The 27460-nt window shown below is 42.8% G+C and overlaps 3 protein-coding genes and 1 long non-coding RNA gene across 6 annotated transcripts in view; 2 read left to right on the forward strand and 2 right to left on the reverse strand.

Moving 5' to 3' along the window:
- The window catches only part of LOC146677129 (cytochrome c oxidase assembly protein COX18, mitochondrial-like), a 17594-nt gene extending 13190 nt beyond the window's left edge, over positions 1–4404 (reverse strand). Inside the window, exon 1 of one of the 2 annotated variants that reach the window (XM_085418470.1) lies at positions 4273–4404. The gene's annotated coding sequence lies outside the window, so the exon portion shown is untranslated. Of the gene's footprint in view, positions 1–3205; positions 3343–4272 lie in introns of those variants that run through there. The other variant, XM_085418461.1, reaches the window with a different exon arrangement.
- LOC146677130 (selenoprotein T2-like) lies at positions 3609–15395 on the forward strand. The gene is made up of 6 exons (XM_085418482.1): positions 3609–3852; positions 4295–4405; positions 4476–4602; positions 7250–7337; positions 14641–14770; positions 15150–15395. The coding sequence occupies exons 1-5, from the start codon at positions 3629–3631 to the stop codon at positions 14760–14762; spliced, it is 672 nt and encodes a 223-aa protein (XP_085274608.1). The 5' UTR covers positions 3609–3628; the 3' UTR covers positions 14763–14770; positions 15150–15395.
- Positions 15396–16800: 1405 nt separating this feature from the next.
- On the forward strand, positions 16801–25066 carry LOC146677131 (E3 ubiquitin-protein ligase RNF4-like). 2 transcript variants are annotated; one of them, XM_085418436.1, is made up of 8 exons: positions 16801–17058; positions 20212–20304; positions 20414–20555; positions 21500–21591; positions 21754–21766; positions 21858–21969; positions 22171–22222; positions 24717–25066. In XM_085418436.1, the coding sequence occupies exons 2-8, from the start codon at positions 20293–20295 to the stop codon at positions 24864–24866; spliced, it is 573 nt and encodes a 190-aa protein (XP_085274562.1). In that variant the 5' UTR covers positions 16801–17058; positions 20212–20292; the 3' UTR covers positions 24867–25066. The 2 variants fall into 2 exon arrangements, with proteins under 2 accessions (XP_085274562.1, XP_085274553.1); XM_085418427.1 differs by having other exon boundaries at positions 20221–20304.
- A 673-nt stretch (positions 25067–25739) lies between these two features.
- The window catches only part of LOC146677132 (uncharacterized), a 2801-nt gene continuing 1080 nt past the window's right edge, over positions 25740–27460 (reverse strand). The window contains exons 1-3 of the long non-coding RNA XR_014913299.1: positions 26541–27460; positions 26349–26455; positions 25740–26223 (exon numbers count right to left, since the gene is read on the reverse strand). The exon at positions 26541–27460 is cut by the window's right edge and continues 1080 nt beyond it. This is a non-coding gene — a long non-coding RNA (uncharacterized LOC146677132). The remainder of the gene's footprint in view (positions 26224–26348; positions 26456–26540) is intronic.

Here is a 27460-nt window from a genome sequence, read left to right on the forward strand (position 1 = left end):
TTTCCTGGTGTCCTTTGAAAGCTCTTTGGTCTTGGCCATGGCGGAGTTTGGAGTCTGACTGTTTGAGGCTGTGGACAGGTGTCTTTTATACAGATGATGAGTTCAAACAGGTGCCATTCATACAGGTAACGAGTGGGGGACAGAAAAGCTTCTTACAGAAGACGTTACAGGTCTGTGAGAGCCAGAGATTTTCCTTGTTTGAGGTGACCAAATACTTATTTTCCACCCTAATTTACGAATAAATTCTTTACAAATCCTACCATGTGAATTCATGGATTTTTTTTTTCACATTCTGTCTCTCACAGTTGAAGTGTACCTCTGGTGCAAATTACTGACCTCTGTCATCATTTTAAGTGGGGGAACTTGTACAATCGGTGGCTGACTAAATACTTTTTTGCCCCACTGTAGCTGTTGAATGTAGACAATCCGAATGTTATAGTTTCTTTCCACTGTGTTGCTGTTAATGATAAACTACAAATTAACCCTAAATTACTAAAAACATCAATATTTTCATGTGAGAATCGATTCTAGAACATAAATGACTGGTATCGGAGGAATCGATATTTCAGGATCGATCCGCACATCACTAATAAAAGCAGAACCGGGTCGTATGTGTGGAGGGACAGTAACTGTGTGTATATGTAAGCATTTAAACACTGCAGAGAGTAGAATTAACAGTATTGTAGAAATTCATTTCACCGACACAATAACGTGGCGCACAGTGTGACGTCAAAAAATGCGCACATTTTTGACGCTGTGTTTTCTCCGTTTTTCTAGTCCACACGTAAATACAAAAACGGAGTTTTCAAAAATATCCACCATGGCCGGAGTTTTTAAAAATCTTCGTTTTCAGTGACCAAAAACGCCGTTTACGTGTGGACGAAAGGTGCAAACGCATAGAAAAAATCTGCATTTTCAAAAATACCCGGGTACGTGTGGACATAGCCTGAGCAATTTACAGTGAACGCTACTCTGTTTTTTGTCAGACTTGAAATAGCCGAAATACCTTCACACTATGGAACTTCTATGGCTCTTCCGTTCGACAATCTCTCCGGCATTGGAACCATCATCTGTTTTCTCTTCCGAGCGTGGTCACGCTCGGTTGATTTTTCTAGTCGGCAAACTCATTTCCTCCATTACCCGGGCGGTACGGTGGCTGGCTGCTGTACGTAACAAGTCACTTCACGTCACGTGACGCTGTGGCTGTGATTGGTTCGGCTCTGCGCTACTTAATTTGGAGTGGCTGTTCTTTTTTTTCTTTTTTTTAAGAGGACAAGAGCGGCGAGGTCTATCGCAATAGTTTAATTTTTCTATCAAGAAAAAGTTATATCGCAATACATATCGTTATCGTTCTATCGCCCAGCTCTACAATATTCTCATCAGACCACAATTCAATTATTTGAATTTTTTTTTTTTTTTTTAAATCAAAAAGTCTTCCACCTAGTCTCACACCTCTGTCCTTCTGTAACTTAAATAACAAGCCAACATTTTCCTCATGACGCTACAGACAAAGCCTCAAGTTTACCTGCAAACATCCTGTTCACCTGTCAGCTGTTTAACACCTGCTGATCACGGAGAGTGGAATATGTAAACGGATCACACCAGTTAAACAAAAACTTGTGTTTTACTGTCACAGTCTGTGTGGAGAAGAAGAGAAAACTGCCTGTTTCTGTTTATTAAGCTTCATGTCAGGAGGAAGTTCAGCTCAGCTGTTCCTCAGGTAGCTGTGAAGATCAGCTGCTATTATTTGGCACAGGGGAAAGTGGGGTGATTTGGTTTTTGATTGTTGCGTATGAACAGTTATAGAAAAGTCTGAAAACATTTCACAGATGTGTTAGAGATTTGGTAAGCTAGACTGTGAGTCGATACTCAAAACTGTTGGATGATGCCTTTTTTCAAAATGGTGTTGTTGGGGTAATTTGTGCCAAGGGGCCACACTTATGAATATTTTAAACATATTATTTTATTGTAACTGTAGATTGTATTTTTATAGTTTTCCACTGTGACATTCTTAATTTCAGACCAAAAACAGAAACAGACCCTCATGCCACAGAGTTATAATAGAGAGAGTTTACTGAGTGAATGAGGTGGAGAAGGGAAGTCCATTCGTCAGGTGGCGAGGAAGATCAACATCCAGGATGACATTAAAATGATACATGGAAAAGAAGAAGATGGATGGTGTAAAAGTGAATATGTAAAGCTAGCTAATATATAATATAACGTAATATAATGTTTGTGCTTTTGATTTAGTAACTTACTGTGTGACCAGACGTGAATGTTGCAAACGGAAACTAGCTTGATGTAACAAAAGACGCAAGAAAACTGCAAACTACTGATAATGGAGAAAAGGGAGAGAAAAACAATAGTAGAAAAATGAATGGCTCTAGCTACAGTCGACAGGGGAATAAGCTCTTACGTTGGTTCGTTGTCTGATACACGGCAAGGAATAATAAAAGTCATTCAACAACCATCAGTTCTGGCCTTCTCAGTTCGGCTGGATGCTACAGATGGAAATGCCATCAAGTCTTTGACACAACATCTAAAAGGCACTAGCAGCCTTTATATGTTCGTTTCTTTGTGAATACTCAAAAGCCAGTTCATGCACAAAGAAATTAGATTTTGATCCAGCTGGCAGGGATATCACATGCAAAAGCAGGTGTGGCTAAGTGTGCATTTATTAAGAAAAAGTAATAGAGAATATTCATAATTATTTCCCATAGAGAAAATGTGCATAAAACCATTAACCGCATCACAAAAACTTGGTGGTAGAGCCAGAAGGGAGCAGTGAGTAGCATCAACAGCTGGGATGTTATGGAGTAGGCCAGATTTGTGAAGACAACTGCAGTTAATTTCGTCTTCATTTGAATGTCATTTTGTTCTGAACATGTCAGAACATTTTTACTGCTCAACATCCTGAAATATGTGTACATGTTTTAGTTGGACATTACGGTCGCTTTAAAATCACTTTAAGTAAAAACTGGCACAACTCACCCCACTCTCCCCTACATTAATTAAAGACATCTCATGCGTTCTCCTGTTAACAGCTCGATATTGCATCTTTTTTTTTAATGAACTTTATTTAGAACAATAACAATGACAATCTCAGAGACAAGCGACATATTGAATCATTCAGAACAGAATCACACCTCCTTTTTCTTTTCTTCGATATTGCAATCTTTAACATGACCGTACAGCGGAAACGTACCTGTGTGACGTCAGCCGTTAGGTGCTCTGTGCTCGGGGTCAGAGGCTGAATAAATCATTAAATCCCCGATTTTATTTGCTTGTTCTATCACCTTGGCGCCTCCAACCACACGCTACGCTGTGTCCCACGTTTATGACGTTACACTGTTTACCACTTTGTGTCGGGTGAATGTGACGTCACTATGTGATTATAGATGAGTAAAAAAAAACAACCCCCCCCCCCCCTTTCACCGCACCGCTGATGTTTCAGATAAAAAAATTTCAGATTATCTAAACACGAACCACCTTTATCGCTCCAATCAAAATATTTAAAGCCCGCTGAATATGTATCAAAAACCGTCATTTTTCCCGCTGGACGTTTCTTTTAATGTGAAAGAGCAGAGCGGAAGCGTGGCATCAGCGAATGTAGTTCTGCTTCCGATTCATGTGTTTGACTACTGCAGTCATGGCGGAGTACAGCCAGACTGGCCTTCTGGTGGCCCTGTTCCTCTTCACGGCGCTCACCCTCCGGGACATTTATGTCGGAAGGTCGAGCTCGCAGAGTGGGCACCAACCACCCGACAACCCGGCCGTCTTCCCGGACACGGAACCGGGAAAGCCCGCTAAGGCGGCGATCTACAGCGGCCCCGTACTGCGGTTCCAGTACTGGTGAGTTAACGCAGAAGCTAACGGAGGCTAGCGGTGAGCATCCGTGAGAATGACCGAGGTGAAGAGAAACTAAAGACAGGGTGGTTGAAAATCTAAACACAAACCATCGACAATACGAGTTAAGTTAGCGTGATCTACGGCGCCAGCGCTAACTAGCGGTGAATACTTGTCGTTAACGAGCTTCGGGTAACCCAACTTTGCTCATTTGGTCGGTTGGAATTTGGAGACTACCCGGATTTTGTTGGCTGATCAAGTTCGAGTTGCTTCGCTTCTGACCATCTAATTGGACACCTTAAGGCAGGTGTTCTTGTCTTCAACGTCCGTCTTTCGGGAAAATAAAAAAAATACACCTGATAATTGATCGGCTAATGTTATTGTGTGTGACAGTGTGTGTGTGTAAGTGTGACAGATTATAATCACCTAACTGATGTGCTTCTTTCAGTATCTCCTGAGGTTACAGTAAAGTCTTCCAGGATTACTCTCAGGCCATCAGTGAGGTGTACCCGGACATCCGCATCCAAGGCGAGAACTACCCTCCCACTGGCTTCAGCAGGTGAGGTGCTCCGTCTGTAAACTCTGTCCCCAGCCTCTACAGCTGTGTCTAACCTGCCTCCTCCCGTCAGGTGTGCGGCTCAGCTGATCTCGTATCTGAAGCTGCTCTCCATTTTGGTTATCGTCAGTGGTCAGAACCCCTTCTCGCTTCTCCACCTCCAGACGCCACCTGCCTGGACCTGGAGTCAGAACAACAAGGTACCAGCACTTAGCAGATAGCACATGTGCATAGCTCCGTGATTGGCTGTTTGTTAGTGGTTCTTGATTGGTGCTGCCTGAGCCGCTGTTCAATACTGATAATGTTTAATCACAAACTGATGACACATACAGGCAAACTCCACCCACACTGTTGTTTCAGGTGGGACTTACTAATGACAGTAAATCTACCATTCCATCAACACGCTCGTCCACTGTTTCCATGTCACGCTTTGCCTCTCCAAAATGTGAAATGTACACGCTTGCAGAAGTTGCAGTAATCTGTAGTACCAGCAGAAGGAGACGTTTTATTTCAAGCCAACATGAATATAATCACAGCAACGTGTTTATACAGACATTTACATGGAAATACATATTAGCATAGTATAATGGATTTTGCTGATTAAGGACCCTGGAATTAATGTTTTTTGCTCTCTACTGACTTGACTTTAAATACATTAGCTCCCCCTGCTGGTAATCCAATTTTTACATGGGTGTGTAAATGGATACAGTGGACTAGCGTGCCTATTACACATTTTGCCGTGACATCAGAGCTACTGGAACATGCCCACCTGCTGTGAAAAAAACATTACTGGAGTCCTTTGCTCTCCATTCATTCTTCAAACATCTGCAAGTATAACTTATCCAAAGAGCCAGATAGTCGCTGTGCTATCTGATGCACTAATCAGTGCTGGTTATGGATCCAACAGGTGAGCTCAAGTCTCTTAACTCTGAAGCTCTTTTTCCATTAGTGCCTGCTCAAATCAACTCTGCACGGTTCATCACTGTTTGCCGGGTTTTGCATCAGGTCACAGCACCTGGTACTTTTTTTTTTTTTTTTTTTTTTTTTTTTTGTAACTGCTTTCCCAGGATTCCAATCGATCCGGGCAGGTACTAAAATGTGACATCGTCTGACTGCATGCCACTGATTGGCTGGTCAGTAGTATCGTTCGATGAGTCTGAGAGTGTGTCACTCACAAAAATCTAAACCACCATATATTTTTTTTAATTAGAATTAGAATTCAACTTTATTGTCATTGCACATGCACAGGTACAGGGCAACGAAATGCAGTTTGCATCCATCCAGAAGTGCTTTAGCCATGATATAGATATATTACAATATATATTAGCAATAATATAGATATGTAAGTATATTACAGAAATGGGTCTATTGTGGTATGTTATAATGTACACGGTGTGAAGTATGTTATGAATACTGTACAACTATAAGTATGTACAGGCTGTAGTGAGTACAAGCTATGTACAGGATATAAATATGAAATAAAAAAACTATACAGAAATCTGAGATATACAGCTATACAGAAATGGGAACTATGCAAGTTGTAAACAGTTGTAGGATTAAAAATTATCAAATGTACAGAATGATTATTTACACAGAGCTATACAGTAGTGCAGTTAAGATAAGTGAGGGTGTAGATAGTTTCTACAGAGGCTATATAAAGTGCTAGTGGTTGTGAGTGGTGGTTCAGTCCATGTTATTATTGTGTGTTTGAGGGTACAGTTGTCCATTGTGGGTGTGTGTGTGTTCAGTCCATGAGTTTAACGTGGGTCAGATGTCAGGAGTCTGACAGCTGTGGGGAAGAAGCTGTTCCGGTACCTGGTGGTCTTAGTCCGGAGGCTCCTGTAGCGCCTCCCAGAGGGCAGGAGGGTGAAGAGTCCATGTGAACGGTGACTGGGGTCTTTGATGATTTTCCCAGCCCTTTTCAGACACCGCTTCCTGTAGATGTCCTTTATGGCAGGAAGTGGTGCTCCGGCGATGCGCTGGGCAGTTTTCACGACCCTCTGCAACGCCTTCTGGTCCGAGGCAGAGCAGTTCCCGTACCAGACTGTTATACAGTTGGTCAGGATGCTCTCGATGGTGCAGCGATAGAAGTTCACCAGGATGTCTGAGGACAGGTGGTTCTTCCTCAGAGTCCTCAAGAAGAAGAGGCGCTGGTGAGCCTTCTTGACCAGCTTGGAGCAGTTGGTCGTCCAGGTGAGATCCTCGGAGATGTGGACTCCCAGGAACTTGAAGCTGCTCACACGCTCCACAGCCGTCCCCTTAATGTGGATGGGTGGATGTGGGTCAGCATTCCTCCTGTAGACCACGATGAGCTCCTTGGTCTTCTCGGTGTTAAGCAGCAGGTTGTTTCTGTCGCACCACTCAGCCAGACGATCCACCTCCTCCCTGTAGGCGGCCTCATCCTTGTCACTGATGAGGCCAATCACCGTGGTGTCATCTGCAAACTTAATGATGGTGTTGGAACCATCAGCCGGTCTGCAGTCATGGGTGAAGAGGGAGTAGACGAAAGGGCTCATCACACAGCCTTGTGGTACACCGGTGTTCATTGTGATTGTAGATGAGCTCCGAGTCATGGCAAGTTGATCCCAGTAGGTAGTAATGGAAAAGGAGCTTGACAGGCCAAATCTCACCAATCCCTGTTTCTCCAGGCTGTCAGTGTAGCTCATTTAAACTGAGGAATGATTTAAATGACCTTGGAAAAACACTCATGAATAGACTGATGACTGAGGTTATGGTGTGATCAGAGCGCTAGCTTGTAGAATCGTCCGCCTATCCTGCTGCTGTTACCACGGTAATGGGTGCTGTTTACTGATTACCATGGTAACGGACACTGTGCTTCTGTTGCAGATCTTCTCCTGCCTCATGGCCTTCTTCCTCTGTAACATGATGGAGACTCACTTCCTGTCCACTGGAGCCTTTGAGGTCACACTAAATGGTGAGTTCTGATTGGACCAGACCTTTGTGTTAACATCATGCTTGTGACACAGTTTCAGTACTACAACTCAAATTACTGTAGTAGTTCACGCTTGTTTGTTTATTTGTTTATTTATAAGGAACCCCATTAGCTTCCACAACAGTGGTTGCTAGTCTTCCTGGACGCTTGTCTGCACTAAAGTCAAAGTATTCAGAGTAATAAACTGTCAGTCATCAGAAACAGAACAGCACTTCTTACTATAACCAATTACATCACTGCTGACCTCACATCCTGCTGTAATGCTGCCTGATCTGTACCAGAAACCCAGTTTGTTGTTTACTTATATGAAAGTGCTCATACTTCCTGTCACTCTGACAGCAAGCTCTGCGTACATGTCTTAGACATGATCTCTCACTCTTTTCTTTGTGTGAGTTATTAAAGAGAACATGTATGTATTCAGTCTAATTTCTATCCTGGAGCTCTGCTCAAACAAACTGTATGTGAAGCTTGATTTAAAAACAAAAAACATTCACAGATAGGGCTGTTCAATATAACGATATATATCGGATGCACACTTAGCACTTAGTTCCTCCTACGCCGAGCGGCGCATCGGGCAGCTAGTGATCTCCATCGATGTCGGTCAGCAGCGACTGCTTCAGCTTCGTCCCAGGCAATGTCGACAGTTCTCAGATCGTCCATAAATGTTCGATGACGATATAAAAACATCTATCGTTTCCTATCACGCTATCATTTGTTTCGTGGTGTCGCAAAATAAACTGTTTACAGCAATATTTTTTCATTATTTCTATGGTCACTGTAGTGACTATATTAATTTCTTAAAGCTCTCTCTTTCTCTTATATTTAATATAACCACACTATGGACGGACAAGCGCCTGTTTTTTACGTGCTGTCGTTAGCAACAATGACGGTAAAACCATCGCGTGGCTCCGCTGTATGCAGAGTGTTTACGGATGAGAAGCAAAAAGAGCCGTCAGGTGCTAAAAAATAAACTTCAGACTCAAACGTTAGAACAAGCTTTTCCCCGCAACATGCCGTGTAATAAACACTCACAAAGAGAAGGGCGGCCTTTACAATCTATGTCTAAAAATGTATAGTTTCATGCATGAGTTAAAACACTGGATTCCAGGTAAAGGACACCCAGCTCGAAACACTTCACGCAAGTCGAGCTGCCCAAGAATCACAGAATTTACAGAAAATGTTAAATTTTTTATATCGTGGTCGGGACGATAAATGTCTTATATCGGAATATGAGATTTTGGTCATATCGCACAGCCCTACAGAGTGATGTCATTTGTTTCATTGGTTGCTGCTGCTAACAGACCTAAATTAGTTTAGGTTAGCTAACGAGTGACAGAAGTGATAAGTGATAACTGAGCGGAAACCATTAGGGCTAAAAGCAAAAATGAGGCTAAGTGTTCCAGATGCTGCACCACCTTCTACTGAGGTACTTCCAGAGCATCCTAAGCAGCTGCATCACTGTCTGGTGTGGTAACTGCACCATATCGGATCTTAACACCCTACAGCGGATAGTGGGAACAGCTGAGAAGATCATTGGAGCCTCTCTTTCCTCCATCGCGGACACTTTTTGCATCCACAAAGCCACAAGAATTGTAGAGGACCCCATACACCTAATTACACAGCAGTTTGCCAACAGTAGTTATAAACCAACACAGGGAAATAAGGTTTCCTGAAAGTATATCATTTGTTCCTTGGAGGCTTCTGTTTTTGGTCCATCATACACATCAATCTACACTGGTCAAAAAAATAAAGGGAACACAACTAAACAACACAATGTAACTCCAAGACCAATCACACTTCTGTGAAATCAAACTGTCCACATAGGAACCAACACTGATTGACAATCAGTGTCACATGCTGTTGTGCAAATGAAGTGGACAACAAGTTATAGGCAATTAGCAAGACATCCCCAATAAAGGAGCAGTTCTGCAGGGGGTGACCACAGACCACCTATGCTTTCTGGCTGACATTTTGGTCACTTTTGAATGCTGGCAGTATTTTCACTCTAGTGGTAGTATGAGACGGAGTCTACAACCCGCACAAGTGGCTCAGGTAGTGCAGCTCATCCAGGATGGCACATCAATGCGAGCTGTGGCAAGAAGGCTTGCTGTGTCTGTCAGCGTACTGTCCAGGGCAAGGAGGCACTACCAGGAGTCAGGCCAGTACATCAGGAGACATGGAGTAGGCCGTAGGAGGGCAACAACACAGCAGCAGGACTGCTACCTCCACCTCTGTGCAAGGAGGAACAGGAGGAGCACTGCCAGAGTCGTGCAAAGTGACCTCCAGCAGGCCACAAATGTGCATGTGTCTGCTCAAACGGTCAGAAACAGACTCCATGAGGGCCTGACATCCACAGGCGGGGGTTGTGCTTGCAGCCCAACACCGTGCAGGACGCTTGGGTTTTGTCAGATATCACCAAGGTGCCCTGTGCTCTTCACAGATGAAGGCAGGTTCACACTGAGCACATGTGGCAGACATGACAGTCTCGAGATGCCGTGGAGAACGTTCTGCCTGCAACATCCTCAAGTATAACCGGTTTGGCAGTGGGTCAGTAATGGTGTGGGGGTGCATTTCTTTGGGGGGCTGCACATCCCTCCATGTGCTCACCAGAGGTAGCCTGACTGCCATTAGGAATGAGATGAGATCCGTAGAGCCCTTGTGAGCCTATCGTCTCACAAGGGCTCCTCCTAATGCAAGACAATGCTAGACCTCATGTGGCTGGAGTGTGTCAGCAGTTCCTGCAAGACTAAGGCATTGATGCTGTGGACTGGCCCCCCTGTTCCACAGACCTGAATCCAACTGAGCACATCTGGGACATCATGTCTTGCTCCATCCAGGAGTTGGCAGATGCTTCAGTCCAGGTGTGGGAGGAGATGGCTCAGGAGACAATTGGCCACCTCATCAGGAGTATGCCCAGGCATTGTTGGAAGGTCATACAGGCACGTGGAGGCCACACACACTACTGAGCCTCATTTTGACGTGTTTTAAGGACCTTACATAAAAGTTGCTTCAGCCTGTAGTGTGTTTTTACACTTTTAATTTTGAGTGTGACTCCAAATAGGGCTGCTCAATTAATCGAATTTTAATCACGATTACGATCTGGGCTTTCAACGATCATTAAAAATGACTGAGCCGATTATTAGCCCCTCCCTCATTTATCCGCGACACCTTAAAGGCCGGTCCGTGAAAATATTGTCGGGCATAAACCGGTCCGTGGCGCAAAAAAGGTTGGAGACCGCTGATTAAGAGGACCCGAGGGAAGCTCGGAAAGCTAAGCAGAAGTTATTTGGAGAGTGACTGCCGTTGGTTGAAAAGAGAGTTTAAAAAAAAAAAACTTCAGTGGTGTTGCACACTATTTTATATTATTTTTTTAAAGTCATTGTTAACCCTTTAAAGCCGGTCAGAGCAGCACGCTCCGTTTTGCGTAACTATTTTTAAATCCCTGTAGAACCTGAACCGTGTAAGCTAGCGCAATAATTTGTTTTGCATATGAAACCGGAGGAGTTGTACTTACATCTTATGCCATCAGCTTGTCCTCGGTCACGGTTTCGTTCCACATATAGCTTTGCAAAAATTGCATAAAAAGCGCTTGCAGGAACAAAAACATAATATTCCAGAAACACGCTTTGCCGTTCCAATCAGCTGTTCGTAACACTTCCCACAGTGAAATGATGCACATGCTGTTTTCTTTGCAAATTTGCATCATAGGATTGTTTTTTGTTTTTCCTGCAGTATATAAAAATTGCTGTATCTCCAAAATAAAACTATGAAGACACTCAAAATAAATTTCCTGTGGTGGGAAACTATTTTTTGCAACTTTATTGTATTTAAAGTTTTGAGGGATAAGCCTCTTAAATTTCTCCAAGTAGAAATATATGTAAACAAAACAAAAGCAATTTTCAATTTTTTTTGTAGTTTATTGCACTTTTTTGCAATTTATATAATTACTATGGACTTAATGCATACATATTATTAAAATATGGGCTATAACAGTTGTATTGATGTATAGCAACTTGAAATGCTCCCACAAATGGCACTACAGCATGTAAAAAAAAAATAATATAAGCTCTGGTGGACTTGGTTCTATAGTAGGTCTTAAAGGGTTAAATAAATATCGTCAAATAATCGTGATCTCAATTTCAGTGAAAATAATCGTGATTATCATTTTTGCCATAATCGAGCAGCCCTAACTCCAAATCCAGACCTCCATGGGTTGCTATATGTGATTCCCATTGATAATTTTTGTGTGACTTTTTTTTTTTTTTTTGGTCAGCATATTCAACTATGTAAAGAACAAAGTATTAAGAGTATTTCATTCATTCAGATATGGGATGTTTATTTTTGTGTTCCCTTTATTTATTTTTTTGAGCAGTGTATTTTTCCGAAACACACTTGCACTAGGTGATGCTACACAAACACTAAAAACTATGAACACTTATTTGTTAAATCAGCTTTACAAATGGAGTTAAATCTGTGACCATTTCTTAGAGCAGGGCTCCATGGTGTGATTTTTCTGAAATCACGCAGAGTTTCATGGTTTTTCTAAAAAACAAAAAAAAACCCTCTTATAATCAGAGATGGGCAATAATGCGTTACTTGTAACAGTAAATTGCAGAAAAAGTAGAATTGGGCTGAAAGATCTATCGCTTTATCACCTATTCAGGTTGTAAATTGTGTTTTTAAAAAAGTAACTAAGTAATTACTTTTGAAAATAAGTAATCAGTAAAGTAACAGGATTACTTTTGGGGGGAAGTAATTAGTTACTGATTACTTTTTTCAAGTAACTTGACCAAAACTGCTTATAATATCTATAAAATGCACCACCTGTCAAACGTTTTCGAACACCACAACTAGCCTCATACCAGAGGGTGCTGCATGGAGCTGCAGAGTGCTGTGTGTTCTGGTTCAGGGAGCCTCTCACTCTGTAAAAGTCACCGACCCTGGATCCAGCAAACAGCCCCAGACCATCACACTTCCTCCTCCATGTTGATGCCACACACTGTGGAACCATCCTTTCACCTACTCCACGGCGCACAAAGATCCTGAGTGATGAAACGAAGAGTCCAAATGTTGATCCATCAGTCAATGATACCTTCTTCCAGTCTTCAGTAGTGCAATGTCGGTGTTTCATGGCCCAGACAAGCCTCTTTGTCTTATTCTGACGTCTGGCTTTCTTGCTGCAGCTCGTCCTGTCAAACCTGCAGCTCAAAGCCTTCTCTTTACACCTGAAACTGAGACTTTCTCACTACGACCACTATTAAGCTGCTTGAAGCTGTTGTCCTGTGAGTCGCCTATATCACAGCTGTTAACTCTCAGGAACGTGTCCTCTGATTCAGTCGTGTCTTTGGGTCTGCAGACCTCTTCCTGTCACAGTTTGTTTCTGAGCCTTTCGATGCTAAAGGAAACTGGACTCACTGACACTTTGACTTTCTTTGCAGTTTCTCTGTCGGACAGATCGACATTTATGTGTTATGATGGTCTGTGTCTCTTCCACTGTTATTCTCACCATGTTTGTATCAACACACTACAGTACAGTACTGTTCAGCTGATGCCCATGAGGGTATGGTACCACAATGTGCTCCAACACTGCTTCATGCAGACAGAGGGGGACGGAATCCAGACAAGTTGGAACACCTGTAGGAATTAGTAGCACCAACTTTCAAGGCTGATCAACCTCCAATACTGCAGAACAGCTTTGAATTGTTAACTCATGTTGTGTTCCCTGAAAAAGGCCTTTCTGTATAATTCTGACGTATACATTACATTTCAGTTTTGGGTAACCTTACCTTTTTTTTTTAACCTTTGGCAGTTTACCACTTTTGTACCATTTCAACCTATTCACTGGACTTGAAACACATGAATTGTGATAAATAACTGGAAGAACTGGGGTGTGTTTACTATATATAGTAAACCAAGATATTTTCACACTGTAAGCAGTAATTAAACATCAAGTTGTAGTTTGTACAGTAAATATAATAAAACAGCAAACAACTTTTATATTTATGTAAAGGACTTTTATTGTGAAAGGAGAGATCTGTTCCTGTGTGGAATCTTAATCTGCTTAAGAAGGTTCATGATTGAGCTGGAAGTATCAGCTCAGAGAGTGATGAAGGCCTGTAAACCAGAATAATCGAGTGTGCGATCGGGTTTTACAGTGTCTGTCCGAAAGCGGTGAGGCAGCTCAGACCGATACGAGGAGGCACATTGCGTGTTGTCCAATATAGTTTTATTCCACTTTAAATCTGAAAAACAATGTTACAAAGCCTGGAGGTAAATATGATGTAGGACACTCTATGCCCCCCTTTAGACTCAGCCCTGTAGGGATCACTGGAGAGTGGGCTGGCTGCCGTCAGCCTTCAGCGAGCTCTATAAATTAAACATTATATCAGACTCAGTTAACAATTCATCTGCAAATTTTGATGTAGCCTTACTTCTGCAGCTTTACTGCAGATTTTTCTGTAAACTAAACGGCGATGGGTGGAGCAGCTACAAAGTTTGCTTTTCTCCGTTGGTCAGCTGTTTCCAGGTTTTAATGGTGACTTCAGGAACAGCGCTGCTGTTTCGGAGGCTGTGCTTTCTTTCTTCCCACCTAAGCTCACTGTGTCGGTTACGCCTCTGCCTCTTTGCTCTTCACGTTGTATAAACAGACTCCGCCTCCACATTAAACTGTGCCAGCGTCATCATCGGTGCTGCTGTTATCAGTGTTTTAGGTTTAACACAGTTTATTATTCACACACTTCTGTTGTAGTCTGTAGTCAAAGTTTATTGGTCACATATCATGCACTGTGTGACATACGGCGAAATGCTTATCGCTGTGCAATTCCCGCCCATTAAAAATATTTGAATAAACTCAAGAATCAAAATGATGAAGGTGTGCAGATTAATGTATTTATTTTGTTATTAATTGTGTGTACAATGACGTGATATGAGAGAAACCAGATCAGAAGTACGTTGTTGTTATTAAAGTGCCGTCCGTTAAATGAAGAATCGAGGATTTTTTTTTTAAAATGATAAAGTTATAATCTGAGTTACTCAATGAATCGTGCCGCCCGCCTCTTTAAAACTGTGGATGACGACGAGTTCAGAACACAAGGGGAAGTAAGAGGTGCGGCCTGCCTCTGGATGTTGTAGTTTCACCATACGAGTCTGAGTTACCTTCTCCTAAACAGGAGGTGAGAGGTCATTTTTGAACTGTACAAACACACCCAGGTTTCCTTGTGGAGATCAGGTAGGGACATTCCTCTGACCTCATTTCCTGGTGTAACGCTTTCTGTCGTCCCCTCAGATGTGCCCCTGTGGTCGAAGCTTCAGTCTGGTTACGTCCCGAACATCCAGGAAATGTTTCAGATCCTCGACAACCACATAAAGATGAACCAGGTGGATCACATGACCTTCACCTCCACTTAGAGCTACAGGTGAATGCACATCAAGTTAACTGCACACAGTGACGAGACTCACAGGAAGTTTGTGTGAACTCGGCAGGTGCGATCAGAGTATCAGCTTCACCTATCTGTTAGATTTTCCTTGTACTGATGCACGGAGAAACGCCTGACAGGTACAGACTCACCTGTGACTCCAAAGACTGAATTTAGTCAATTTAAGAGGAACAAAAATTCAGTCCAGTCAGTCCAGAGAAGGGTGTGACACCGAGACAGGTGAGGCAGAGGCGGGGCCAGAGTTTGATTTACAGACAGAAACATTTCTTTAAGTACTTCAGGGAGTATGTTTTGTGAGATGGTCTCAGCTGTGCTGTATTCAGGTGTCTCTCTCTCTTATTACCTGTTCTGTGTCCAGGTGCTCCGGCTTGCTAGGCGTTCTCCTGATGGCGTTCATGAAGGCCAGGCCTTAAAACAGATTCTGAAGGGCCCGGCTGGATGTTCCTCGCCATGAACTGAGCACTCCCTCTGCACCGGCTCACCTTCAGCACTACAATACCAGAAAGCACTGCTGGCAGCCTTGTGCTAATTAGTGTGTAGACAGGAAGTAGATGGCTGTTTATGTGAAGCTTTTATTGTGAAAATAATAAAATGTTCAGGTCTGTTTCCTGCCTGTTTGTGGTTTTGCAGGTAAATGCACATGTCCATGCAGATCGAGCCTTTTATTCACAGCATGTTTACAGTGTGGCTCATTTATGACCAGAGAAGCAGCCATGACATCCCAGAATTCATAGCAACGCACTTTCACTCCAGGAAAAGAAACCTTGAAGATGGCTGACAAACTCAAGTAATAGATAGGTATGACTGACACAACTGATTCCTGTCAGGAGCTCGTCAGAGGCTTGCTGTGATCAGGCAGGATTCACATGGCTTCATTTTTACTTCAGTCACAGAAAGTCTGGGAGGGGGTAGGAACTCCAGGCCTTGAGGGGCTGCAGGTTTTAGATCTTGGTGCACCCGAATCAAATGATTACTTCATTAACAGGCCTCTGGAGAACTTAAAGACATGTTGAGGAGGTCATTTAGTCATTTAAATCAGCGGACATGTCTAAAACCTGCAGGACGTTGAGGCCTGGAGTTCCCCACCCCTGCTCTAGATTGTGTCTGCAGCAGGAACGTAGCAGAATGATTTTGGGCTTTTTTCATTATGTCTAATGAGGACAGTTTCACCTGTTCTCATTTATGTGACCTGCTGGAACATGCCAACATCAGTGAGGTGAAGTGAGTTTAGTTTGTGGATGGGATTATGATCCGTCTCATGGACGCTGTTTCCATCACAGTGTTACTGAGTCCACAGAGCAACAAACTCCACAAATGCTCCTTTTTTTGTCACCTGTTTTATCAGATGACATTAAAAGTGGTGAAATGAGGCAATTTCTGCACTGAATCCAAAGAGGCCACAAAGGTGGAGCGGGCATGTGGTGATGATGTGAGCTGATCATCATTTCCTGTTTGGAGACATGAATCATCTGAAATGTGAAGGTTCATCTCCAGGCTCTTTGTGAAGGGTCTGGATTTTCCTACATCTGAGTTTCAATGGTTCAGGTAGACTGAGCGGGTCGGGCTTAACACAGTCGAAAGGTTCCATGTGTCTCTGAGTTTTAGTATCCTCATCAGTAACTACAAACAAAATAAATACAGTCATGTTTATTAAAATAAAACAAGTTCAATGTCCCAGGTCAGGTTCTCCTTTCAGGTGTTACTAATCCAATCCAATGTAACTTTGACATGAATATAGTTTGATTTCAGCGACTGACTGAGTTATTTAAACAGTTTCATTTGAATGTCCTGTGTTTTTATAGCCTTTTTCCCTGCAGTAACCACACAGTAACTGTACTTTTACTGCAGTACTTTGAAGTACATGTCAGGTAGTTCAGTCTGAGTACATAAAATAAACTAAACAAAACCATAAAGATATATATTTTTTTAAAAAAGGTCTTCCCTTCAATCAGTGGACGCTGCGATGCACGCGGTGAGGCAGCAGGGGGCGCCAATGAGCCGGTGTTTTTGAACACTTCCGGTACAAAAGAAGCGGCTGTGAGACAGACAGTAGCTAACGTTAGCCTCTGCAGTACGTTTATTCGACTTAATTATTTTTTTTACTCTACTAAAATGTTTGAGGCCGGAAATCTGTCGCTGACACACACGCTAGCTTCACGCTAACGGTAGGAACCACAGTGACGAAGAGAGAGGTGCTAACGGCTAAAAGTAAACTGCTAAGAGGAGCAGTGACGGTGACAGCGGAAGCTAACAGTTTATTGCTAACAGTAAGTAAAGTTTAAGCTCAACTGCACACATGCCACGTTTAAAGTATCTGTGTGTCTGAATCTACTGTTTAAATCTTGAAGGCCGTGTTTCTAATTCTTGTAAAGGTAAAACTCCATCATCATCATCAGTGACAGCAGGGTCACTGGGTCACCAGAAGCGTTTCTTTCGGCTCCTGGTGACCTTAGTGTGATCCCCCTGCAGCTCCACGAGTTTAGCTGGTCCTGGTTTTATGTATCAGGCTCAGATTAGGAACTCTTGACTTTCTGAACAGAGACGAAGCAGCTTCTGGTACGGAGAAAAGGTGCGAGTTTCAAAGGTCCCTCCTGTTTCCTTTTCCTAACCTCTTTTACTTGCCCACGGTGGAAGGATCATTGAGGTAAAGGAAAGGTGGGTAGGAGACATACGCTGAGGAAAGGAACGGCCTCACACTCGTTTCTTTTAACAGCGTGACACTGCAGAACATGAACTACAGATTGATTTTCTTTCATCCAGATCTCTTATCTAAATTCCATCGCTGTTTTTAGAGAAAAAAAAAAAAACGAGTAAAACCTGACTTTGCGCTGGGTTATTTTGGTTAGCAGCCTTCACGCTCCCTCCTTGGGAGTCACTAATTCAGCTGCTTCTGCTACCTCAGAGTAAATCTGTCCCATTGCATATAATATCCAGATGCGGCTGTCGCAGCACCTTTTGAAGAGGAATTCTGCAACTGCATTAAATTTACTCCATCACCACTGATCCCAGCTGACCTGAAGTAAACACAAACCCTGCAGTACCACAACAAAGGACATCACTAATGAACACTGATCATACAGAACCTTGAGCACACTTTGTTCATATAGATCAGGGGGTAGGCAACGCCAGGCCTCGAGTGCCGGTGTCCTACAGGTTTTAGATCTCACCCTGGGTCAACACACCTGAATCAAATGATTAGCTCATTACCAGACCCCTGGGGAACTTCAAGACATGTTGAGGAGGTAATTTAGCCATTTGAATCAGCTGTGTTTGATCAAGAACACATCTAAAACCTGCAGGACAAAGGCACTCGAGGCCTGGAGTTGCCTACCCCTGATATAGATCATAATTTTAGCTGGTACAGCGTTCTTTGTGCAACAGTACCTCAACAGGAAGTAGTTTTTATTCCAGCAGTGTGATGCTCAGCTGTGAGTTTAACCGCTGCTGTTCAAAACTATAAATCTATCAGCGGTGTATGGATGAAATGGAAAATGCAGTCAGAAGGAACATTTACATGATCCACTTTGGTCATGTTTGTTTTCATGCGTGGTCAGATGTTTTTTTTTTGTTTTGTTTTGTTTTTTCCCCTCCCCTTTCATAAAGGATGCTCCAGCGTCTCTTATGCTAAAGGAAGAAAGATACCTGTTCCTAGTGATGGCCAAATGAAGCTTTCTGAAGCACTGAAGCTTGTATTGAAAAATGGTTCATTACTCGAAGCTTTCCAACACAGTCCTCTCCGGTGACATCTGGTGGCGAATATTTTGAAGAGCAGCTTGAATCTGCAAAATAAAACGGACTGCTCAATCATCACTGCTCACTCAAGAGTGATATTGGGCCACCGTTCCGTTGCTTTGAACATGTAATTGGTTTTGTTTTCTCAATTGGGGGGCTGAAAAAATGTAATGCGTATTTGCGTAATACATCGTCACTGATTTGTAGAATCATTTTGATTCGATACAGGATCCGATTCAATTTGATTGGAATGTGGAAAGTTTTGCCTCAGTCAGAAATATTACAATTCTGGTCATGTATCAGTATATATCCATAATTTCGTATCTATTACAAGAAAGCTGACACATGTGAGACTTAATTAGAGATGTAAACAGAGTTATGAAACCTGCAGCTGCAGAAGCCAGCGAAGAAAAAAAGAGGCAAACACAGCGCGGACCCGACGACGCACCAAAATCTGATTCTGACGAGTCGGGTCCGTGCTCTGTGTTCACGTTTGTATGCAGAATCCGTAAACCTGCTCCCAGTTACAGTTTTAGCTGTATGGTGTTTGACGACATGTTGTGAGGTTTAACCTGAGATGCTGGCGTTTCAGGCATAATAACGTTAATTTACAAATCGACACAGGATTGTAATGAATCAATATCACTTTATTCAATTTGGCATGGATTGTAATCAGAAAGGCGATAATCAAAACCCACCCCTAATCAAGAACTTGTAAAGTAAAAACATGATCAATGTAAGGTAGCCCTTTTGTTATTTACATTTAAAAAGAGGATTAGTGTTACTGTGCGCTGGCTGAGTCTGTTTCTTTTCTTAGAAATAGTTTCTCCTGCCCTGGAGAAAATCCACTTGCATGGAACAGAAGAGGCTGTGGAGTGCAGGAACCACACTGCAAGCTGGTAGATATGCAGGTATTCCTGGGTCCTGCAGACTATCACCTAAAAACAATAAACAAAATGCTTTTCTAAACTGTGTAGCAATGTAATGTACATATAGTGTCAAATACATTTTTGTAGTCTTCATTAGCTTTAATTCACATGGAAGTGTTCCTAAAGTCATATGCTGTAATGATATTTACATTATGAAAACATGATTTTGGACATTTCAAGTTTTTCACTTCGGCAGATAAAATGAATTGAGCAAAATCAACTCAAAATATTTCCACACGCCATAACGTCCTCTCTTCCTCGCTGGCTCCATATCTGTCAGTGGAATGATCACCTCTTCGCTCTCTGTCACCATCAACACACTCCACGAATCCCGTGGATGATTCACTTCCTTATATCCGTTTGAATCGGGTACCGAAGCAGTTACGTGCGTAATGAAGCTTCGGACGTCACTGGTCACGTGACTTTTGCCAAACGAAGCAAGCCTCGACACAGTGCTTCTGAACCAGTGTGTTGTTTTTTTCGACACACGCTCTGGAGCGTCAGCTTCAAGCGGGCCATCACTACCTGTTCCCCTATGAACAAGGATCAGATGGATTCATACACACCTGGCTGAGGTGTGTATGAAACCTGTGGGACTCTGTTCTTCCATGTTTATTTAGTTTTATTTTTTAAAATCTCACAGCATGGATTCATTAAAAGAATTGCCGAGGGTTGTTACTGATTGGCTGGAGGGCATCGTCACAGGTGGATCAAAGCAGACTGATTCATGTCTAAAACTGACAATCGATAACACTCCAGCTGTTACAGGTGCAGGTACCTGAGCTGTTTCTCTGGTCTCCATCCTCACCTGTGCCGTGAAGGTGAATCATTAAGTCAGAGATGAGCAGCTCTGTAAGTCATCTTCTTCTTCTGTGGTTTAACCTGTTCAGCTGTCACACTGTCAGCTGGTGTTTACCTGGTCAAGTGTGTTAAGCTCCACCTCCTGGTATTCTGTTTTCAGGTTCAGAGGAAGAGGCAGAGCACACAAAGTCCTCCGGTTTCTAGACACAACGCCAAGAGCGGGAGAGCTGCGAGTACCAGGAGGACGGCGAACGCCGACAGTGATCCCACCCCCCCAACAGAGACCATTGATGTGATGGACGGTCAGTCCCGATCAGTACACTCAGTTTCCAACTGATCGAACAGTCATTGATAGGCCTGCATCTACAGGTGTTTTCAGACCAGACCTGACTCATCTAGACACGCTCTCAACCTCTCGGCCAATCAGAGAGCTGCTTCTTTTTGAAGTAAAACTGAAGAGAAAAACATGTTCAGACCTCACCGGAAGTGATGTAAGTAGCAGGTCCTCACTGCTAAGAGAAATAAACATACCTGAGCTGTCTGCTGAAGGTGACCTCCCACACCTGAAAATACAGTCAGTGGGTTTCCTGGTGTCTCCTGATCACTGACACACCTGCAGCCCAGAGGAAACAAAATCCACCTGACAGTTAGAAATTCATCAGGGGTGTGATTAACACTTGACTTTAACACCTGAAACTCGCGACCACACGTCTGATACACAGGTGACCAAAAACGGGACAGTCACAGCTCTGTGGGGAACCTCTCTGCTCCTTAAAGTCGTTCGTGCTGGGCACCGCCAAATGGAGCCACTTTGGGTATAAAGAACCACAAGCTGTGAGAATCCAGATGTTTGACAGTGAGTGTTCATGCCCGTTTATCTCGATCTGTTTACCTGATTATTGGTTATCGATAAAATCACCAGACTTGGAGATGAAACACTTTGATCGTAAAGATGGAGCCACGTTACGTCACTGATGTCGGGTAATGTCGAGAATGATGAATAGTTGAATCTCGACACTCTGTTTCATTTCTCATCTGCTTCGCTTGGACTTCGCTTGGCTTTGCTTTTTTTTTTTTTTTTAATTATCTGACTGATGCAGGCGTACAGTGAATCCATTTCATCGCCACGCTGTTGGTCTGAATGGAGACGGTGCCGCATGTCAGGCTAACACAGGCTCCTCCCCTCTGTGTAAGTGTGGGCAGAGCATGTACACGAATCTGAGTTTGTGGTTGTGTGTGTGTTCAGGTGAGGAGGAGGTGGTTGTGGATCTCACCTGTGAGAGTGGAGCAGAAGCTGCTGCTGTGGTCGACCTGACTACCAACAGTGACTCTGTGCTGGTAACTCTCTCTCTCTCTCACTCACACACACACACACACACACACACACACACACACACACACACACACACACACACACACACGAAGTGTGCTAATGTCTAATTCTTCTTCTGTGTTTGTTTGTTTTTTTTGTTTTTTTTCCTGCTGTATCCAAAACTTCAGCTGGTGGATGAGGGTAAGTCAGACTTTGTGTTCCAAAGACTAGATTGAGGCCTGAGCTCTCACTAAGGAAGCGGTCTAATGCCTGTGTGACTGTTTTCACTCAGGTCCTCAGAACTGGAGACAACCTGTACAGAGTTATCTTGTTAGCAGCGATGAAGATGAAGACACACCCCCCGTCCTCAGTGCCACCCTCCTGCCACCGACAAACACCTCCAGGTGATACACCAACCCCTACACACTTTTATAATGTTCTTCCTCTACGACCCCCCCCAAATTTTTGCACATGCCGAGGAGCGTGTCAGGCTACGTTTCACTGTGTGTTATATACTATGCATGTGACAAATAAAGAATCTTGAACTTCTGCAGGTGATACACTGACCCTGTCAGTGACCTCACTCAAATGTTTTTGTGTTTCAGGTCAACTCCAGGGACAATCAGCTGTCCTGTGTGTCTGGACGGATACTCAGAGGTCAGTCAGAGTGTGTGTGTGTGTGTGTGTGTGTGTGTGTGTGTATTCAGACTTTTCAGCATGAATAAAGCAGAAAAATGAACTTTATTGAAACAGAGTGCCAGCAGCGAGGTTCTTTCTTTATCCTGCTGCACATGCTCAGTGTGAGCTCCGAGGACGCTTCCTTCAGGGTGAGCGTGCTCAGAAAGTATACAAACACATAACATCCTTATAGAATATGATGTAACACTATAGATCAACTCACCTCAGAATATATAAACAATTACAGCAATATGATGCAACAAACACAGCAGTACTACTAATCCAAAATACTCAAAGCTTCATAGAACTGAAACAAACATTTATTTTTAGGTCCATTCTGCTGCTGATACATACTTTAGGTTTCTGAATATTACACTTGTTGCTGCCTTTCATAGTGTGTAACTTGAAGGCCCTGAGTACTTTCTCCCACACTGAAAACACTGGAATGATAAAATTATTTGAACATTACCTAATAAGACTGATTCAGGACAGACAATTAGTTATGTTAAACTTTTCTAGCAGTCCTTCACAAACAGGGAACAGTCTGTCTATTCTCTCCATCTGTCAGCTGCTGCTGGCTCTTCCTCCTCCTCTTCCTCACACACTGCTGAGTTTGTCCTGGTGGATCATCAGGGGTGCAAAGCCTCACAGATGATGTGCAGCAGTGGGTCCCTCAGTCTGTCCTCACTCTGGACACTTGCAGTTGTCACACATGGAAATCAAATGTGTGATAAGCTGCAGGATTCAAACACAAGTGTAACTTATAAATACATGTTCATACTTTTATTCCACAATCAGAGAGAAAGAAAAAGAGAGAGTGTGCAGGACAGACAGACAGGTGAAAGTCTCAGGTGTACACACTGCTACACAACAGCACAAGAGAAGGAGGATTTAGTGTTTGTGTTATTACGAAACAAGAAGAGTTCCCAGATGGTACAGTGGACACATGTGTGACTCCTGTGATTAAAGCATCTTTCTTTCAGCTTAACGAGTGAACCGTCAGCTCGTTCAAACACACGTTAAAGTTCGTTTGGCTCGACACCGCCGAACAGAGGCAGCAATATAACATAGCTAACATTAACAGTGCAGTGAATCCTGCTTGTGCCGTGATATTCAGGACTGCAAACCGAGCAGCATTCACTAGCTGTGTCCCAAAACCTAGGCCGTATCCTCCTGAGGCAGCACTTGAACAACGTGAGGTAGGCTGTCCCAAATTGAAGGCTCCTCCAAATGCGTCCTTCATTTTCCAAGATTTTGAAGGATGGGTCGGGTGTGTCTTTCGTGGCCCACCGTATCCCAGAATTCATAGCGCGGCCCAGTCAATTCCAGTTGCCAACAATGGCGGCTGCTACTTAGTTTTAATATTACTCTTATTAATCTTTCTGGGTCACAAAATAACTTTTAACATATTTCCAGGCGAGAATGTAGCTGTGTAAAGTTCAAATATCTGCTTTATCAAGACATCGCATATTTACAAAAGTGCGACGTTTGTGGAGATGTCTGTTACCCACCAGCTTGATGGCTAGCTGGGAGGTCGAAGCTCACTAGAGAACAGCGGACACCCGGCACATCGTTATCAGACCTGCCGCCGTCTTTGGCTACTCAGGTTAAACATGGTGTGTGTGTGTGTGCCACTCACATGACTTAAATGTTATTGTTTGGCTTTTTTCACTGTTTTATTTGTTCCTGAGTAAATCGGTTTGGCTGAGATTAAAGTTATTAGATAAAATAAAACTTTATTAGTCCATTGGGAGGGTTCCTCGGGGGTTTTCACACAGCTGAATAAACGTCAAACAGAAAACTGATTAAAGTGCGAGATTCAAAGTGTTTATTGTCATGTGTGCAGAAGAAATAGCTTTTCTCTGTGCAATGAAGTTCTTCCTTTGCTGTCCATACAGAAGATGGTCGAGATGATTGAGAATTTTCTCCAGTGTCCTGTTATATTTTAGATAGCAAGGAGCAGATGGCTGAGTTTATTCATGCCCATCGAGATGGCTGGTGACACAAATCTGAAGGCTAGACCGTCCCATTTCACAGTCTCTCACTTCTGGGACACAGCTAGTGTGAGCTCTGAGTAACCTTCAAGATCGACTTTACAGCCCTCAGCTCGCTGCTGATTTAATGCAGGGTACGTTTCTTTCAGTGTGAGCGTGCTCAGAACAAATTGGTGTTGGTGACTCGAGTGTGCCTAAAAATAGTCCAACACAATGCTTGATGAAATGTGTGCTTCCTGAGGCATTGTGGGTAATGAAATACAGGCTTTACTACATTCACATGGCCACTGATCAATGAACCTAATCAATAAACATACATTTGCTGACTCTTATTTTGAAAGTTTCAGTCTGGTTTTGTGTTTTACTTTGAAAGTATTACAGTGACGTTTGAGTGCATTGCTCTGATTGGCTGTTGGTGTGTTGTTGTTGTTTAATTTCTGTTTGCTTTTTTTTTTTTTTTTTTTTTTTTTTCTTCGCAGATTGTTGGGAGTGGCCGATTGGTCGTGTCCACCCGTTGTGGTCACGTGTTCTGCAGTCAGTGTTTGAGAGACTCTCTGACATCATCACACACTTGTCCCACCTGCAGGAAGAGACTTACTCACCGCCAGTACCACCCCCTGTACATCTGACATCACTCTGAGACCACAGCTGAGTCCTGCTGCCATTGGACCACAGGCCATGATGTTGATGTTATTTGCTGCTGAATTGTATTTTTTTTTTTTTTTTCTTTTTTGTGTGTGCGCCTCTGTTTGGACATTAAAGTGTTGAGTCATAGCTGGTAAACATGGATTAATGATTCATGTGTGTTGATTTGTTTGTTAAAGCTGAAATAAATTTTGATTTGTTTCACTCATTGATCAGCTGATGGATCTACAACGTTATGGCAGTAATGTGGAGAATAATACTGCACAATGTACTTTCTGTAATCAGAGTACAGGAAGTACTCGTACTCACACACACAGCACTGTTTTAGTCTGACTCTGTGTGTGGTGTGTGTGTTTGGGGGGGGGGGGGGGTGCTTGCACTGATGAATTATGGGTAGTCAAGGGCGAAGATTAGGCATGGACGGAAGGGACATGTCCCCACCAGTATCCAGCGATTATTGAATTGTCCCCACCAATAATTTGATCTCTTCGAGTAAAGAAAATCAAACCCGATAGAAGGGGGGGGGAAAAAAAACGATCCGTCAACATCTCATTCACCCAGCGGTGCAGAAAGAGTTAAATTACGTCCTCTACTGGAGTTCTACGTCATGTGACAAATATGGCCAATGTGATTGCTGTGCCTTTCAGGGAGCTCTGTTTAGTTTTAGCAGCGGCAAGCCTGCGCTGCAAGGAGGAGAGGAGGATGGCAGCAAAAAGGAAGAATCTGGATATAAGTATTTTTCAAAGAAACCTGTAAGTCACTTAAAGCCAAATTCACTCATAAAATGTATCCCTCATAATAACTAGTGATGGGCAGATGAAGCTTCATGAAGCACTGAAGCTTTTCATCCAGTTGGTTCATCCCAGCGCAAAGCTTCTTGAAGCTTCATTTGCTCTAGTAGGACACCTACTGCACATAAAAATATTAGTTGGCATGAATTTGAAGAGTGTGGCCTTTTGCACACAGCCTGTAAATGTCAACAACAAAAGGAGTGTGTAAAACATGTATATTGTAGTGATGTCAGTATACTGTGTATATTTATACTGGCAGTATGGAAAATGATCATTTACTGTGAGGTGTGATTGGGGTGTGGACAGTAGTTGTGCTTTTGTAACGTTGAGGTATGGACAGCTACACACTGAGGCCTCAGTGTTGCCTGTTCACATTTTATTCTGTAAAAACTAAATTTTCACTGCTTTTATGGCCTTTTAGTGGGGAGAACATAGCTAGGATTTAACAATTTAACAAGTCTTTTAAATCGTTTGTCCTCCACAATGCTAAATGGCTGGGAGTCCTCAATCACCATGCTAACCAGGTCTTCATCTATTTGAGATTGTTCTCCTGAGGAAAGACAATAAAAACAAAGCACAAATATCACACACATAACTTATAACAGTTGTATAATATTGTTATATCATGTAGTAACATTACGGCATGCTATATTATCATGGCATTTGATGGCTCACCTGGTATTGCTCCACAATCGGTGTTCCCCTTATTCTCATGCAAAGCTCTGTAGTGCCTAAGCATGGATGTTATATCCCAGCTCCCTGGCACATAGCAAACACTTCACCTTGTACAAAAGTAAAGCCGCTTAATATAAATTGTATTGCACCATCAGTATTATGAAAATACATCTTCTGTAGAAATTTACATACCTTGTTGGGAGGAATAAAATCAAAATGTTCCCACACAGGGGAGGACATCCTCCTCTTCTTAGCTGGTTCCATTCTCTTCTGACTTTCTCTCCTCACGCTCATAAACCTCCAAACTGTCTCCAAACTCTCACTAACCGCAACTCTCCATCAAACACCCACATTTTGAATGAAGTCTGAGGGGTTTATATCGCTGTCATAGCTCGCGGCAAAGTTCGAACCACTTCATGAACCAGTCACGTGGTACAGCCGGGCAGCGAGGCTTCGGACGTCATCATTTTCAGCTCCTCCCATAAATGAAGCAAGCCTCGATACGCGCATCGCGGAAACGCCCCCTCCATTACGCGACACAAGCTTCGAAGTCTCGATACCGAACGTCACATCACTAATAATAACGTTACAGGCTATGCTAGGCTTTGGCCCACATCAGTCTAAAACTGTATGTAACCATGAATAACGTGTTTTGGAAACTAACTGCACAACAGGCAGCACTATTAGTTTTCTCAGTCTCCCAGAGCAGCATTTCTAATTTTGATTGAAACTGTCAGAGAAAACGGCAGCCTCGAGCAAGCCAGGATATTAGATTACAGAGGCTGTTAAAATTATATGTCTAACATTAAAATGTTGGTGACACAATAATTTCATCCTAATGGTAGTGACACAGGCAGGAAATCATTCCTGCCTGTGGCCATCTCCCTGTACAACGCACCCACTTAACACACTGTTTGCTGCTACAACTACACATGTTTCTTTTCCAACTATTTATTTATGAGTGACTTATGTATGTATGTATGTATATATATGTATATATTGTACTATTCTTAGTTAGTGTATTGTCTGTCTTGTCTTAATGTTGGTTTAAAATGGAGCACTGTAACAAAAAATAATTTCCCCCAGGGATCAATAAAGTATTCTGATTCTGA

This window comes from Rhamphochromis longiceps, linkage group LG2 (genome assembly GCF_057381845.1).
Source record: "Rhamphochromis longiceps isolate RC_006_pf linkage group LG2, R_longiceps_female_GT1.1, whole genome shotgun sequence".
NCBI lineage: Eukaryota > Metazoa > Chordata > Actinopteri > Cichliformes > Cichlidae > Rhamphochromis > Rhamphochromis longiceps.